Genomic DNA, 16,378 nt, shown 5'->3' with positions numbered 1-16,378 from the left:
ATGTTTTTTTTTTTTTTGGTTAATAGCCTAGAGTATTGGTTTGGATCAAAGAATATATGCATTTTTATTTTGAGATATTAAAAATTTCAGAGCATTTTGCCAATTATTACTCTCATTAAAAGCATGAGTGTACTTGCTCTGACAGAATATATGCTAACATTGGAACGATACAGTGACGACTGTCATGATCCCTGTGGCATGATGACATACAGTTTTATGAAGTAGTTCAAGTTTTAAAAAACAAAACAGGAGATTTTTGTTTTCTTCAGTTGTCATCTGCATTGTTTGTTATCAAAGTTTATACTTTATAAATCTGAAAGGTTGAAAAAGTATATATTCTTTGAGCGTGCATTTTTAAATTATAAGGTTTAACATCTGTGTACTAAAAGTTGTGTTTTCTTTTCTTTTGAATGTCTTTATATTCTTACCCTTTTTCCCAGTTGGACTTTTAGATTTTTTTTTTCCCCTCAAATTTCTAAAATGTTCTTTGTATATTAACACTCTGAGCTATATGGTAAAATTTTTTTCTTCATCTGAACACTAACATTTTGTCACGATATAATGATACACTTTCAGTGTTTATATGCATAGTAAGACGAATGTGTCTTGTATTATACTTAATTCTCACATGTCTTTTGGTTGGTGTTTGATTAGCATGTTTGAGTAATTGCATGGCATTGCCAAACTTCACCATTGGATATGTTTTTGGGTTTATAGGCCTTGTTGCTATCACCTTTGCTTTTTTTCACAAATTTCCTGAATATTCTTGCATATTTCTTTTTCTGAATTTAGTTTATAATAAGCTTGTTTTGGTTCCCAAAAATATTTTGTTGGCATTCATTATTGGGATAATACTACATTTACAGATTGGTTTTTAGAAGAATTGATATCTTGATAATGTTCAAGTCTTCTATCTAAAATTAGAGTATAGTTTCTGTTTTATTAATCTCCTTTTGTATCTAATGTGGAGTTTTCAGAGTTCTGCTTTGGAATTTTTTTATTGCTATATTTGTTCTGGGTATTTTATTGTTTAATAGTTTTTAGCTTGTTTGTGTTATGGTAAAGTTTCTACTTTGGACATCTTAATTGTTAACTTGCTAAATTTTTACCTTCATCCATTTACCAGATGAGTCTTTTGTTTTAGGGCTATGTAATATTTGAAATTGATAAATCTTTTATCCTTTAAGCTTTATGTTTTCTGTTCTGCACTTATGTCGGCCAGTGCAGCATTGTAGCAGACGAGAACAGCAGTGATGCTCGCTCTGACTTGAAGGTTATACTTTAAGGTGGTGGTTGCCCATGTTGTGAGGATTATTATCATTTTGGATAGTCACTTATCTTCCTTCTTCCTTCCTTTCTTTTTGGCTTTGAGACAGGATTTCTCTGTGTAGCCTTGGCTGTCCTGGACATGCTTTGTAGACCAGGCTGGCCTTGAACTCATAATGTTCTCCTTCCTCTGCCTCCCATAGTGCTGGGATTATAGTCCTGTGCCACCATGCCCAGCTGTCTGTATTCTCTAATGTTGGTGTGAATCTTTTCCTAGTTTATGGTAATGAAAAACATTGATTAGGGGCTGGAGAGCTGCCACAGTGCTGACAGCACTTTCAGCCCCTTAAGAGGACCCAGTGGCCACCCACTCCTGTTCCAGGGGGTCCAGCACTCTCTCTGGCCCCCACGTACCAGCACACACATTTGATATACACATAAAACAGTTGTACAAGAGTTTGTTTGGGCATTTTCCATTTCAGAGAATGCAAACAGTATTGATAATGTGTTACATTGCCCCTTCCCAAAATTTTGAAATAATTGCTATATTGACTATTTTTTTAAAGTTTATGTAAAACTTGAATTAGACTACTTTAATTATTGAAAGCTATTTGGTCAGTATTTCCCAAACTTTTAATTATGACCCTGAGTGAGAAGTGAGTTTTATGATAATCTGTGTGCATAAAAATAATGAGAGCTGGACACGGTGGTCCATGCCTATAGTCCTAGCACAGAGGCATAGGCAGGTGCATCTCTTTGATTTCTAGACCAGCCTGGTCTACAGAGTGAGTCAAGGAAAGCCAAAGGTGCGTAGAGAAACCCTGTCTCAAAAACAAACAACTCTCCTCCAAACCAGAAAGCAATGATGAACTATTCTGCAGCAGCGTTTATGTGGGGCTGTATAATACAGAGTCTGCCGTTTTCCATCCCTCTCTTCACTTTCCAAACGTAAGCTATAGCCTGCTAAAAGCCACGCACTCGGCTGGAAAGGTGGCTTAGCGCTCAAGAGAGCACTGACACTCTTCCAGGGGACCTAGGTACAATTCATAGCAAGCCCCCCATCCCCCCCCCCATAGCTCACAACCTCCTGTAACTTCAGTTCCCGGGGACCAGATGCCCTCTTCTGGCCTCCAAGGCCACAAGGCATGCATGCAGAATACCTGTGCGCGTGGACCTAAAAGGAAAAAAAGGACAAAAAGAGTAAAGTTATAAACTGTAGTTTGAGTGACATAGACTTAGGTTCGTGTTTTAGAACAGCAGTATAGTTGATGATTAGTTGTTGGTGCGTAGATGCTTTGTGGCATGGTCATGAAAAGTTTGTACGTTGTGCTGAACTTACAAGATGTGTCATTTAGTGAATTTATTAGTACACTGCCTGGCATACAGTAAGTACTCAAAAACATTGACTGATACCTAGTAGAATTTTTAGAAAAAATTTCTTTACAGTTTCTTTTATTCTTTTTTTGTGTTGAAAATATTTAAAAAAAAAACAAACCCAAAAACTAACTTGGACTCTGTCAGTGTGAAATAGTACTGTGCGTAAGGAGAATCGGTGTAACTGTGATGTCAGGGTGCTGAGCTGCTGGGTGCTGTCCCTGCCCCTGTGTGTTGGGGTTTTACTCACTCTTTCTCCATTCCAGGAATGTCTGAATCTGAGCAGGCTCTTAAAGGGACGTCTCAGATTAAGCTCCTCTCAGCTGAAGACATAGAAGGGATGCGGCTTGTGTGTAGGGTAAGTGGTACCTTCTCCTTGCTGGTAGAACAGGGCTAAGAGTACAGACAGGAAGCCTGGGATTTGTGGTCCGTAAGGCTGTAAGAGTATTAACATTGTCAGCTGTTACAAGCCATCCCTTTTCTTCACCAATATTCAAAACTTTTTTTTTTTACATTTAAATAATACTTTATTTAAATCTAGTGTATTTAGAATAAAACTGAGCAAGTCATCTGTAGTTGTCATTTTCTTTGGTCACCTTTGTATGTTGGTTCATTTACATAAACACTTGCTGAGTTACGAAGGTTGAAAGATGAACATGACTGTATTCTACCCTCAAAAACTTCTACAGCATTATTATTATTTATTTGTATCTTGTTTTTTTTTTTTTTTTTAATGAACAGAGTCTCTTTTCTGTAGCCGTGGCTGTCCTGGAACTCACTATTTAGATCAGGCTGCTTTGAACCCACAGAGATCCGCCTGCCTCTACCTCAGGAGTGCTAGGATTAAGGGCCTACGCCACTACACCTGATATTGTTTCTGTTTTTGCAGCTTTTTTTTTGTTTTTGCTTTTTGTTTTTTTGAGACAGGGTTGTACTCTCTTTGTAGACCAGGCTGGCCTGGAAGCCTGCCTCTGCCTCCTGAGTGCTGGGATTAAAGGTGTGTGCCACCATGCCTGGCTTGCAACATTATTTTTAAGAGTGAAATTTTTTATGATACTTTGTTGTTCTGTGTTTACAGATGTTCTAGGCCAGGACAAAGCCCAAGGCTCACGCAGAGTTAGACTAAAGCCTTGTGAGATACTTACGCTTTCAGGATGGAGGGGTGGGAGGGGCTAATCAAAAGAAATCACAGCCTTATGTTTTTCTAAAGAAAAAACAATCCTTAGATGTTGACTTAAAACTTTTGTGCAGTGCTTGAAAAGTGATGTGATGGAGAATTTTATATTTCTTTCACTTGCTATGATTTTTTTGGAGGAAATTTATTAATCTTTTTTGTGTTTCCCTTCATGACCCCCCGTTTTAGAAATGTCAAGTTAGACCTTCATTAGTAGATTGTTTACCTAATTTAGGAAATACATCTTCATTAAGTTTACTTATTACAAGTCTGTTTATCTCAACTTTTAAGTAAATTTGTTTTTATGTACTTTCATATTATATATTTCTGACATTTAATATTGCATACTAAGTGATATCAAATGACTTTAATTTTTCACAAAAATCAAAAACAGTACAGAGTATAGGTACTTTATTTCTCCTTGAATGTACTTAGTTTTCCTTTTCAGCTTGCCCGAGAAGTTTTGGACATAGCTGCTGGGATGATTAAAGCAGGCGTAACTACTGAAGAGATTGATCACGCTGTGCACTTAGTAAGAGCTTTACTTTCTTATGTCAGAGGCTTCACATTGTCACATTTTTTCTTTAATTTTTGGATTGTTCAAAGTAACTTTATTAAGCTAATTTGAAAGCTTACTTTTGTATTGTCTCCAATGTGGGAACATTCTATAGCTATTACAGTGGTCAGTCAGTGTATTCCTAGAGCTTGGGCAGCTAGGCATTTGGCCAACTCCATTTGAAAATCTTTGGAAAAACACAATCATGCTTACTATTATTATTTTTTTTTTATTCCTTATTTTTTTATACTGTTATCTAAACAGAAAGTGTTAAAGTGTAGTAGTAAGTGCGAAAGTGATGGTTTGAAGTGAATGGGAGGATGTGTGTAGCCATATGCAAACACTACACTACACTGTGTAGAGAACTTGAGTATCTATGGATTTTGGTAGCCAGCTAGGAGTTGAGGGTCGAGCCCTCCATAGATACTTAGGCACGATTGTATCTGTTATGCTGAGATCCAAGGGTGCTTGAGGCCTCTTATTCTGAAACCTCAGCCATTTAGGTCAGCTTCTAGAGAATTGATTAACCAGTGCTTCCAATAAATTATTACTGCTATGCCAGGTGTTCGGTAATACAGAATAAGCTGCAGAAACTAGATTAGAAATCAATTTTCCTTTTGTACATACAGAAAAAGGGCAATAAGTAGATCAGATAGGAGGATGCCATCTTAGTGTTCTTTTGCTGGCAAGAGACCACAGCAGCTCTTAACAAAGAAAGCATTTTATCTGGCTTTTCTTTTTTTTTTTTTTTTTTTTTTTTAACAGTTGCAGAAGGTTAGTCCATTACTATCATGGTGGGGAGCATGGCAGCATACAGGCAGGTGAGGGTGGGGGCCGGGGAGGAAGGTAGGTGTGGAGGGGAAGGGAGAGACGAGAGAGAGCCCACTCCTAATGACAGACTTACATCTCCTAACCCAACAGAATTCCACTCCCTGGTGACTAAGCATTCAAATACATGAGCCTATGGGGCTTAATTCAAGCCACCATGGATATCTTTAATATCACTAATAAGGCAATTAGAGTCTTTCAGATATAGACTAGTGCGTACATCATACGTCTACGTTCTTAGAAAAGGGTTAAGTAGTCTAAGCACATGGACAATTTATTATTATTTATTAGGTAAAGATGAAATTGATACTGGTATTGTAAATGGGACAACCTTCCTGAAAGACTTCGACCGTATGTCTTGAACTCATAAAAAATGCTTTAAAAATTATTTGACACTTTGGAATTTGTTAAATTTATTGCTTGGTTTGTGTGGGTGGGAGTTAGATGTGTGTGTGTAGGCAGGTGGGGGTAAAAAAGCAACCCAGTTCTCTCCTGTCATGGGTCCTGAGGTGGTCAGGCTGCTGGCAAGTGCCTCCACCTCCCTCTTGTGGATTGTTTATGCAGACTTAGATGATTTTTGATTTAGGGTACTGTGTATATTAGTATATCATGGGTAAGCATTTTGAGCACTTCCTGTAGGTCTTTAAAGTACTTTGAAATGTGCTCATTTAATGTTGCCGGCATCTTCTGGAAGTAGGTGCTACTGTCATCTCAATTTTATAGTTATCCAAGGTCATGTAACTTAAAGAGGATGAAAACTGATATGATTGATAGGTATTCTCTGTTGATGAAATGAGCCAGTTTAAGCTAAATTAAATATAAGGCAGGCTCACTGGAGGCTGTTCACCAACCTCACAGGAGGGGGCGGTCAGTGAAGTCCTCATGCAGAGGGCGATAGACAGAAAGGGGGCCTGGAGAGAGGGAAGAAAGGAAATCCAGAGAGAGAGGAACCAAAATGTCGAGTATACAGTGAAGAGCCTCTGGGGGAGAGGAAGCCCAGCCTCTGGCCTGGGAAGTTCAGGTTGGGACTGAGGGATGCTGGGAGAACCTGGTTAAGTAGGCACCTCAGCTCCTTGTCCCTGGTCGGAAGCCCAACAGTGAGACTCACAGGAGTCTCACGGTACATGCCAGGCCAGTACCGGAGGGATGCAGTTATTTGCTGTGAGAGTATTTTCTACCTGAGGGAATGCCATATTACTTAACAGATTTCTGGAAGTAGTGGAATTGCTAGTAAAATTATAGACCATTCCATAGTATTTTGGCAGCTGTTAGAAAGTTACTGGACTGAAAACCACACAGTAGTGAGGACACAGAACTTACAGCACACTCATGTCCAGTGTGTAAAGTTTCAAACAGAGCTGTTTGATCAGACAGAGTGTAGTGATTATCAAATGTTCCAGAAACTCTTTACTATATCTTAATTATACATGTACTCATTTTCTGGTTATAGGGATTTAATTGGCCTTAATATAAGGCAGTATTATTGAAAGTGCCTATTCATATGTGCTATTTTTACTGAAAATATGACTTAACAAATAGTAGTTGGATCAGAGTAGAATCTTCATGTGTCACTTGTATATAGTTGTAGTGTGTGAATCTGATTCTCTTTTACATGAAGGTCAATAAACTGCTTTACACACACTATATTTAACTGGCATACAGCCTGCTAGATACTGAACAAGATTATGTCTGCCAGCCAGGCATGGTGTCATCTCACATTCCTTAGTTCCAGTTTCATGGCCTATGAGTTTTAAGAAAGCCTGGATGGCAGCAACATGGTGTTTCTGTGTGTGTTAACTTGTACAGTTCATACACGTGCACACACATACGTAGACCTGCACACCCATCACTATTTTCATCAGTTTTTTAATGGTGGCATCATCATAAAATTCTTCAGATTTTATGATCTGATTCCTTTTGTACATTCCAAATTATTTTCTCTGTATTTTCATTTACTATAGGCATGCATTGCAAGAAATTGCTATCCTTCTCCCTTGAATTACTATAACTTCCCAAAGTCCTGTTGTACCTCAGTGAATGAAGTCATCTGCCATGGAATTCCAGACAGACGGCCTTTGCAAGATGGTGATATTGTTAATGGTGAGAAATATGTGTAACATTTGTCATTGTGAGCAAAGAAACAAGTTTCCGGAGTCTGTTAAGTGGTTTTTGTAGTAAGAATTCTGGAATTTTGGTTTCTTTAAAAACCACAGAAATATTTTAAGAATATGTTTTTGTTTTTTTATCCCAGGTGTAGGGATATGGGCCCACTTTCAATTGTCTGTGGCAGCTGACTATGCTTTGCTTAAAGGTCTAGCAGAGGTGTGGTTTTGCCACCTGCAGATAGTTTCTGTGATTGTGTGACATCTGGGATTCTGGGAACTTTTCAGAGCATATATAAATGCTAGGCCGTCAGAGGTGGGGTTGGTAGTTGTTGGTTGTTGGGGGGTTGGTTGTGGTTTAAGATTTGATACTCATAGAAGAAACAAGAAAGAAATTAGATTCAGGGATCTCTATCTCTCTTCCCTCTATCCTTCCTTGTCTCCTGTCCAGTGATGGGGGTGAAACCAAGGGGGAAAAGCTGGGAAAAAGAAGAACTCACAAAGTAGCAAAGACCACTTACAGGTTTCTGTTTTCTTGACTTGATTTTTCCCTAATTAAAACTCCTGTCACTCAAAATTGAAGGAACTTTTTTCTTTCTATCTCTATATTGTCTGTTTGTCTGTCTGTCTGTCTGTCTGTCTGTATGTCTGTATCTATCTATCTATCTATCTATCTATCTATCTATCTATCAATCTATCATCTATTTATTTGAGATAGAGTCTCTTTATAGAGCCTTGCCTGTCTTGAAACTCTGTAGACCAGACTGGCCTCAATGCACAGAGATCGACTTGCCTGTGCCTCCCAGCGCTGGGATTAAAGGCGTGGGCAACCACACTCAGCAAGAAACCCTTTTTTGGGGGGTTTTTGAGACGGGGTTTGGCTGTCTAGAACTCCATAGACCAGGCTGGCTTCGAACTCAGAGATCTGTCTGCCTCTGCTCCCAAGTGCTGGGATTATTAGAGGTGTGCATTACCACACCCGGCAGAAAACCCATTTTTAATGGTTGTGTGTGTGTTGCTTTCAGCATATGTCTAGTATATGGTCTGTACAACCTAGATGCCTTCACAGCCTGTTTTACATGTGACTGGTCAGTAAGCAAAAGATGTTGGTGTAGAAGTAATAATGAACCTATTATATAATTTTTTCTTTTGCCAGTATTTACTAAAGGTTATGAAAAGATCATGGTAGGTTTTTAGGAGTGGTTTCAGAGAAACCCTTAGTTGTGACTTACAAAGACCTACCTTAAGAAAAGGGAAAAACTCTCACAGACGTGCCTTTTTAAAATGAAGTGGCTTTAGGGTTCTGTACTCTCCTGTCCTGGAAACACTACATGTGTGGAGGAGCTATGGTAACATTTCCCTTTGGGATTGAAGGTATCTGTGAAGGAAGCTCCCCTAGAGAAAATCAAGCTCTTGATTAGAGAAAGGCTAACCAAGGCATGCCCCAGTGTAAACCCTGTAAGCTACAGCAGCAGCTGCTTTGGCAAGAGGTGTCTTCTGAAGGGTGAGGGGGTAACCAGCCACTTTCTGATTTGATTTGATTTAAGAAACAGTGCCTGATACTGTTACTGGGCCAAAAGCCATAGCTGGCCAAGTCATAGGCTGCAGGGAGGACCTAAGACACTCCCATTCTGCTAAGTGGACACAGAGATAAACAGTACCCTAGGTTCTTGTCTTACACCCACAGATTAGTACAGCTGCCACCTCTTATCAGAGGAGCTTCAATGCAGTAGATGATGATTAATACAGAAACTCATAACTAGCCAACATGTAGAGAAACACGAGACTGGAATGCTTAGCTCTAAATGGCTGTTATACCCTCACCCCCTCACTCCACTCCTGCCAAGGCTCAGGGATCATTTCAGAAGAGGGGACAGAAAGATCCTAAGACTCAGACGTTGTGACCTCTACAGTGAAACAGCTTTTGCTGGCCGTGATAGAGACATGAAGTCATGGTAGCTGTGACTGTATGCAGGACCTTTACAAGCTCAAGCCAGCCAAAAATCCAGCATGGGGGAGGGGCAGCTCATGAAGTTCCTGACTTCTGAGGGAGGGAGAGTGAGAGATGTGGTCCCTGAGGTGCTACCCATGCTCCAGGAGACAGTCCCACTCCTGTGCATATGCACGAGCACTACGAGTGTTTAAACCAGCACTTAAAGTTGGGGATGGAAGAGAGGAAGGAATAGGGCATGGATTTGATCAAAAATATTATATAGATGTATGAAGTTCTCAAAACAAAAATATTAAAAACCGATAGGCTTTCCTAGGTACAGTCGTGCGTGTGGTGCATAATGTATACATGTATATAACTCAGCTTAAAAATTGGAACATTTATGAGATAAAGCTTGTGTGCATATGGGTGTGTTCTTGTATGTGTTTGTGCTCACCTGTGCATACATAGGTGGACACCAGAGACTGACTTTGGGTGTTCCCCCACCCCCCCTTCACCTGGAGCTTACTATTTTAACTAGACTGGCTGGCCAGTGCATCCCCAGGGCCCCTCTGTGTCTGTTCTCTCAGGGTTGGGTGTGTGCCCCACACGTGACTTCATTTTTACGTGGATGCTGGTGATAGGAACTCAGGTCCCCATTCTTTCTCAGAGAGCACTATCCATTGAGCCATCTCTATAGGCCTCTAAATGACATTTTTATTATTAATGAATTTTGTTTTTTTAGGATCAAAAGGAGCAAAAATCCAAATGTTAGAGCCAGTGTAGATAGGAGAGATTAAATATAATACTGTCTTTATTATGTTGTTATTGACTTATGTAGGGTTCTTGTTTATAAACATTTTATAAGCTTTTAATTCAGCCCTGATTTTCATATAAACTTTATTTATTTATTTGCAGCAGAGTCTCTCACTATGTAGCTCTCACCAGCCTTGAACTCAGAGAGATTCTCCTGACTCTGCCTCCCCAGTATGGCATTAAAGGCATGGACCACCACACCTGGCTAACCCTTACTCTTTTAGTTATGTGTATAGCATGTGGCATTTTAAAGGAATGAATTGTCTTCTTTGCAGTGGTGAATACAGGTTGCCTGCAATCTGTAATGTAAAACACTCATTTACTATGTTCTCTAGATAGACACATAGTTTATTGTAGTGACACAACAATCCCGGATAAAGACTCTTGATTACTTACAGATGGATGAAAGACCTAGAGATTTTTTTTTAAAACCTGGAACAACCTAAGCTTTGCTTTTGTGTCCCAGGAGGAGGAAGAGTGAGCTAAAGATAAGTGGAAATATTTTTTGTTTAATTTCAGAACTTAGTGACATCATCAGTTTAGTTTTACTAACCTGGTTGTTTATCTCTCACAGCTGTTTTCTATGTAATGTTTCTTTTGCCACAAAGGACCTTATTACTAGCATAAAAGCCTGCACCTGTCTTGTGCTGTACAACCGTGCTCTTGGTCTCTACAGTGACCTATTTCCCCTGAGGGTGTCCTCTTAGCAGCACTGCACTCACTGGTGAATTTGAGAATGCAGATGGTATTGTTTTCATTCTGTTGCATGAAGTTGTTATGCTTGATTTTTAAAATACAAACAAACATAGACTCTATATCTACTTTCTTTTTTCCTTCCAGTGGACATCACTCTTTATCGAAATGGTTACCATGGGGATCTAAACGAGACCTTTTTTGTTGGAGATGTTGATGAAGGAGCTCGGAAACTTGTTCAGACTACATATGAATGCTTGATGCAAGCCATCGATGCAGGTCAGCCTCAGCGGTGGCACCCACTGGCAGCACATGGCAACGCACCACACACCACCAGTGTTCAGGGCACTTGTATTTGCCTTTTTGGTTCTTTTCACTTAACATTGTGTTCTTGTAGGAAAAACAAGGATAGGGATTTGGGTGTACGGGCATGGAGCCTCCTTGATGTTTGTGTCCTCTTTTCTTTTCATGGCTCTTTACTCCAGTATCCTTGGTACCTTCAGGGTCTTTTTCTCTCTTTCTGCTGTGCTTTAAGCCATATACAGGTAGTGGATATGCCTATCACAGAATGTCCTATCTCTCTTTTTACATTGATTTATTTATTTTTATTTCATGTGAATTGGTGTTTTGCCTGCATGTATATCTTTGTGCAGGTGTCAGATCCTCTGGAACGGAGTTATAGACAGTTGTGAGTTGCCACGTTTGATTGAACCCAGTTCTTCTGGAAGAGCAGCCGGTGCTATTGAGTACTGAGCCATCTCTCCAACCCCTGTTTGCTATCTCTCTCTCTCTCTCTTTTTTTATTTATTAATTTATTCTTGTTACATCTCAATGGTTATCCCATCCCTTGTATCCTCCCATTCTTCCCTCCCTCCCATTTTCCCATTATTCCCCTCCTCTATGACTGTTCCTGAGGGGGATTACCTCCCCCTGTATATGCTCATAGGGTATCAAGTTTCTTCTTGGTAACCTGTTGTCCTTCCTCTGAGTGCTACCAGGTCCACCCCTCCAGGGGATGTGGTCAACTGTGAGGCACCAGAGTACGTGAGAAAGTCATATCCCACTCTCCACTCAACTGTGGAGAAGCTATCTCTTAATTTGCTATTTTTAAAAAAATCTAACGTCGTAAAGATCCTTCCAAATTAGTCTATTTACCTGAATATATAGATGTATCTCCTTTAAAACGCTTTTTAAAATTACTTGTATGTATGCTGCCTTTGTTCATACAGATGATGTGTCCAGGCCTTTTTCTATTGTTTTTGGGGATGGCAGAACAGGCAGTGCTTGTTATTGGAACTACTGGTAAAAGGATAGTTTGGGAGCATTTTTCTGGAACGTTCCCATAGCCTTTGAATTTTTATATTCCTTGTGTGATCCTTTTTGTCACGCTCTATTCTCACCAGAACTCTGACATGCCATTGGCAGAGTGATGAACAGAGATTCTTTGACAAATACACGGTTAAGTCTAATATTGATCTGTTTTGACTGTGTGCAGTGACCTGTTTGAGATACAAGAAGCTTTTACTGATTCATGTAAAGGCTACATGGGTTAAAATGAAAATAAGTATTAGTGTGGGGAAGGTTTTTCCCCTCTAAGCTTACTTACTGTTGATTATTTAAAACTTCAGAACTTTAGGGGGTATTATAAGAACGTTAATGTTCTCATTTGTGAGACCTTCAGTTTTCAATTATTTTTAAGGTTTTTAACCAAATAATTTGTTCAGTGTGTCTGTCCTCTGCCTCTGTGACATCACTAACATAACCAGGAATCTAGAGTGCTTCATAGAAACATGTGGCTAGAACTTGGCAAAAAGTGACTAGAAACTGACCTTCGTAGTAGAAGTCAGGAAGGAATAGATGGTGCCTGCCCTGGAGCCAGCTGTGGCACCTCTGTGTGCACCTCGACCTCACCGCTTGCCCTGGCGGCACACGGGGCTGGAAGGCTGTAGAGACGATAAGCACGGGCCTGATGTGAGAATGACACAAATGCAGCCAGGGTTCCCATATTTAAAGAAAAGTCCAACAGTGCTTTTAACAGCCCTCCTACCCCAGGGGAAAGTTTGAGAGAGATTAAAATTTCTAGAGTAGAAATCTTGGGTATATCTATTAATGGCATTTTGAGTTTGTTAGTGTTTTACCTCATTATAAGCTATTTATCTCTGGTGACTACCCACTGGATGGAGTTGCCAGCCCTCTTACCTTATGTGACCCACATGTCTTCAGATACGACCTTTGAGATCTAGGTTGTCTCCAATTGGATATTTGGGCAAGAATTCCTCCTTGTTCCTCTGCCTTTATTGCTGAATGAGGATTTATTTTATATGTACTGTGCTCTGTGGCTTGAAACTTTGTTGGTCATGCACCACCTCCTTCAGCCCTGGGTCACACTGGTTCCTCAAAACTCAGCAGTGCTGTCTGAAATACCCCTCTAGCTGGTTACACAGGCATTTAACTATATGCAGAAGATTGTCTCTTTTAGGGGAGGTTTTACTGAAACCTTTGGGTGAAGTAGCTTAGAAAGCTGAAGAGGAAAGTGCAGGGCATGGAAGACGGAAGCTTTTTGTCTTTGCCTGCATGCTCTCACCTAGCTAGTAAGTCCGTTCTTTGACTTGTAATAGAGCCTACATCTTCGGGATTCCAGCACATACTGAAGACGGACCAGCTGAGACATCCAGCCTTGGGGAATGAACAACTACTGGATTCTTGGACCTTGTTAGTAGACAGTCATTGTTGGACTAGGTGGACCCCAGCCTATTAGCTGTTCTAATAAGTCCTCGTGCATGTGCGTGCATGCGTGCGTGCATGTATGTATTTCTGTAAGTTCTGTTTTTCTAGAGGACCCTGACTGATAAACCCTTAGTGAAAGAGATTAAAAAAAAAAATGCTTTCCATTTTATTCTTTAGTGTTTATTCTTAGAGAAAAACAAAAGGTGCTTTTCTTGACCTCCGCCCCCCCTTTCTCCTTTTTTTGCATTAAAGGACGTGTTCATGTTTTTGAGTCAGATTTGTCATTTACAGGCCATCTGGACTTCCTGAGTCTTTGTTTCCTTATATGTACATTCAGACATGAAGGCTTAGTGCTTACCAGGGTTCTTGCCACAAGGACACCAGCTGCTTAGTTAAGTGCTGCTCTTCCTCATAGGTCTTTTCTTTTTCTTTTCAGTGAAGCCTGGTGTTCGATACAGAGAGCTGGGGAACATCATTCAGAAACACGCCCAAGCAAACGGGTTCTCGGTTGTTCGAAGCTATTGTGGGCATGGAATCCACAAACTTTTCCATACAGCCCCCAATGTACCACACTATGCCAGTGAGTACTGTCTAAATACTTGTTCGTCTCTGTTTATGAGCAAATACTCAAATACAAGTCAGGGCCTCCTACTGTGTGTTCACTGAAGTATGGGTAAGCTGGGAGCACACCCCTTTCCCTCCCAGGTGCACTGTCCAAACGTAAGCCAAGGTGAAGTCTTTGTTGTGACAGCCTGAGCAGATGTCTGGCCAGGAGAGCCAGGCCACGCTCTGTTGTCTTCAGCTCATCCTTTCAGGTCACTCTGGCTTGTCTCCTGCTCAGCATGGAGTGTGTCAGGAGCAGAGATGGCTTGCAAGAATCTGCTTGAGATTCTAATCAGCCAACCTGGGACTGGCTTAAATCACCTGTATTTGTGTCTGTTTGCAGGATTTCAGTGCTTAATTATATCTAACTGCAAGGGACATAGGGAGTGTAATGCGTTGAGTGCTGCTGGACAAACATAAAACCGATTTTGCTAATCAGCTGTCTTCTATAATAAGTCTTGCTATCACCCTTCTGGTTCCTTAGATAAATCAGTTCATCTTACTTGGTTTGCTGGGAGCCATGCATTATTTATTGGTTTAATAAAGGAGAATAATGTACTTATTTCATGTTGAGAGTGGTGTGAAAGGAAAGCAGAGAGAGTCTGAGACATTGTGTTCCAGAGATTAAGATCTCTGGAAAATTAGCCATTTGCAGGAGTGTATCTGTTATTTAGTATTAGAAATGAAAGCTGCCCATCAAAGTGAGCAAGAGAAGGAATTTAGTGTCCATGAGTGTATGTACTTACATACATTCTTCCTCTTTGTCTCTGAAGTTGTATGAAAACATTCTGTAATGTCTTTGTGTTAGGTTTTCTCTTTGCACAGTAGTAGGGAATGGTAACGTCCAGGAATCGTTACGATTGAATTGATACCTGGGACTTGGTGTTTGGTATGACAGTGATGGTGATATGCACTCTCTCATTTGATTGTCACATCTCTAAATCATTTCTCAGCTCTGCTTATTATTATTCTAGTGTTGAACCCAGGACCTTGTGCCAGCTAGGCAAGCACCAACTCTGAGCTGTGTTTCCATTCTCTTTCAGCCGCACCTTTAAAAGCAGATATGTGCTCACATAGACATTTGCTCAGACTTAGGCAGTCTAGTGAACACATGCTCTGGCTGCCCTTTAGGATCCGGGTTCTCTCTGACTCTGCATTCAGTCTTTTCTCCTGTACTTAATGCTTCTCACAGTAAGGAATGAAGTAGTTGCTGACTGGGCCCTGGGGCTTACCTAAAGCGTGGCTGAGGTTTTGGTGTGGTGGAAGAGATGACACAGCACTGTTGGTGGAGAGAGTCCTGAATAGATGCTCTGAGCTGAGACCTAAGCTAAGCTTGGCTGGAGGTTGTTTTAAGGGTTGAGTACAGGCAGTCTCAGGAAGAAAATGCGGGGTTCTGACTGCGCATAGAGGAATCTTTAGACATGTATTGGGAGAGTGCTGTTAGCTAGATATAAGCCAGCAGCTGAAATCATGAGCACACAGCAACTGTGACTGCTCACATGGAGTCTGAGAAGAAAGGGGAAGAGAAGCAGGAGGAGAGAGGAACTAGCTGTGAAGAAGCGAAGGGGTGGAGTGGCGGGGGGGATGAGAGGGTAGTGGGGACCACTGTGATCACAGTGCATCGTGTAGAAGTGTGGTCCTGCCATAAAGTAAAAAAAAGAAAACCCTGTACACACATATGTGTACAAGCGAATGTCATGATGCTGGGAGTTTGGGAGGACTGAATTGGCACTGGGATCTAGGTTGTCGCAGTGAAAGCTGCTCGAGGTGGTGCTGAGGGCCAACTGTGTTCTAGCTGCATGACTCTGAAGAGGAAATGCGGAGAGTGGGCAGCCTGGCAGGGGAAGCTGCACTGCTGCCGTGCTACAGCATGCAGGGAGGGTATCAGCCAGCACGCATCTGTAGAGCACATCGTTGTGGTGTTAGGAAAAAATGAAGAGAAAGAAAGAAGACATTAGCATTGGAAAACAACTAGCAACTGTATTCATACATACTAAACTCTGAAGTAACCTGGGTGTCCATTCCACTCACAAAACTAAAGTGTTGTTCTCATCTTCAGGGCTGTGTGTGTAAGAGACTACAGAGAGGGAGTAAAATTGACTTTCCAAGTGCAGAGGCAACAAACTGGTTTAAGTATGGATTAGTAAGACTGCAGATAGTAATATTGTGGGAGGAGGCGAGTCAGTAGTGGTGATCATAGCAGAGATACCTAAGTTTCGTATTAAAACATTTACTTAAAAAGAAACAGGGATAGAGACTTGGTTTACCGGCTAAGAGCACTGGCTGCCACTATAGAGGGCCCGGGTTAG

The 16,378-nt window shown here is 40.8% G+C and overlaps 1 protein-coding gene and 1 non-coding gene across 3 annotated transcripts in view; both read left to right on the top strand.

Moving 5' to 3' along the window:
- Window positions 1-16,378, top strand: part of Metap1 (methionyl aminopeptidase 1) — a 34,401-nt gene that overhangs the window by 13,000 nt on the left and 5,023 nt on the right. For both annotated transcript variants that reach the window (XM_051165455.1, XM_051165454.1), the window contains exons 5-9: window positions 2,907-2,998; window positions 4,263-4,346; window positions 7,160-7,298; window positions 10,887-11,018; window positions 13,903-14,046. In XM_051165455.1, coding sequence (XP_051021412.1) covers window positions 2,907-2,998; window positions 4,263-4,346; window positions 7,160-7,298; window positions 10,887-11,018; window positions 13,903-14,046 — 591 coding nt within the window. The remainder of the gene's footprint in view (window positions 1-2,906; window positions 2,999-4,262; window positions 4,347-7,159; window positions 7,299-10,886; window positions 11,019-13,902; window positions 14,047-16,378) is intronic.
- On the top strand, window positions 132-236 carry LOC127206789 (U6 spliceosomal RNA). Its single transcript, XR_007832880.1, has one exon. It is a non-coding gene; the product is annotated as a U6 spliceosomal RNA (small nuclear RNA).

This window comes from Acomys russatus, chromosome 23 (assembly GCF_903995435.1).
Source record: "Acomys russatus chromosome 23, mAcoRus1.1, whole genome shotgun sequence".
Lineage (NCBI taxonomy): Eukaryota > Metazoa > Chordata > Mammalia > Rodentia > Muridae > Acomys > Acomys russatus.
The sequence above is the reverse complement of the archived record's forward strand: the minus strand, read 5'-3'. Positions and strand labels throughout refer to the sequence as shown.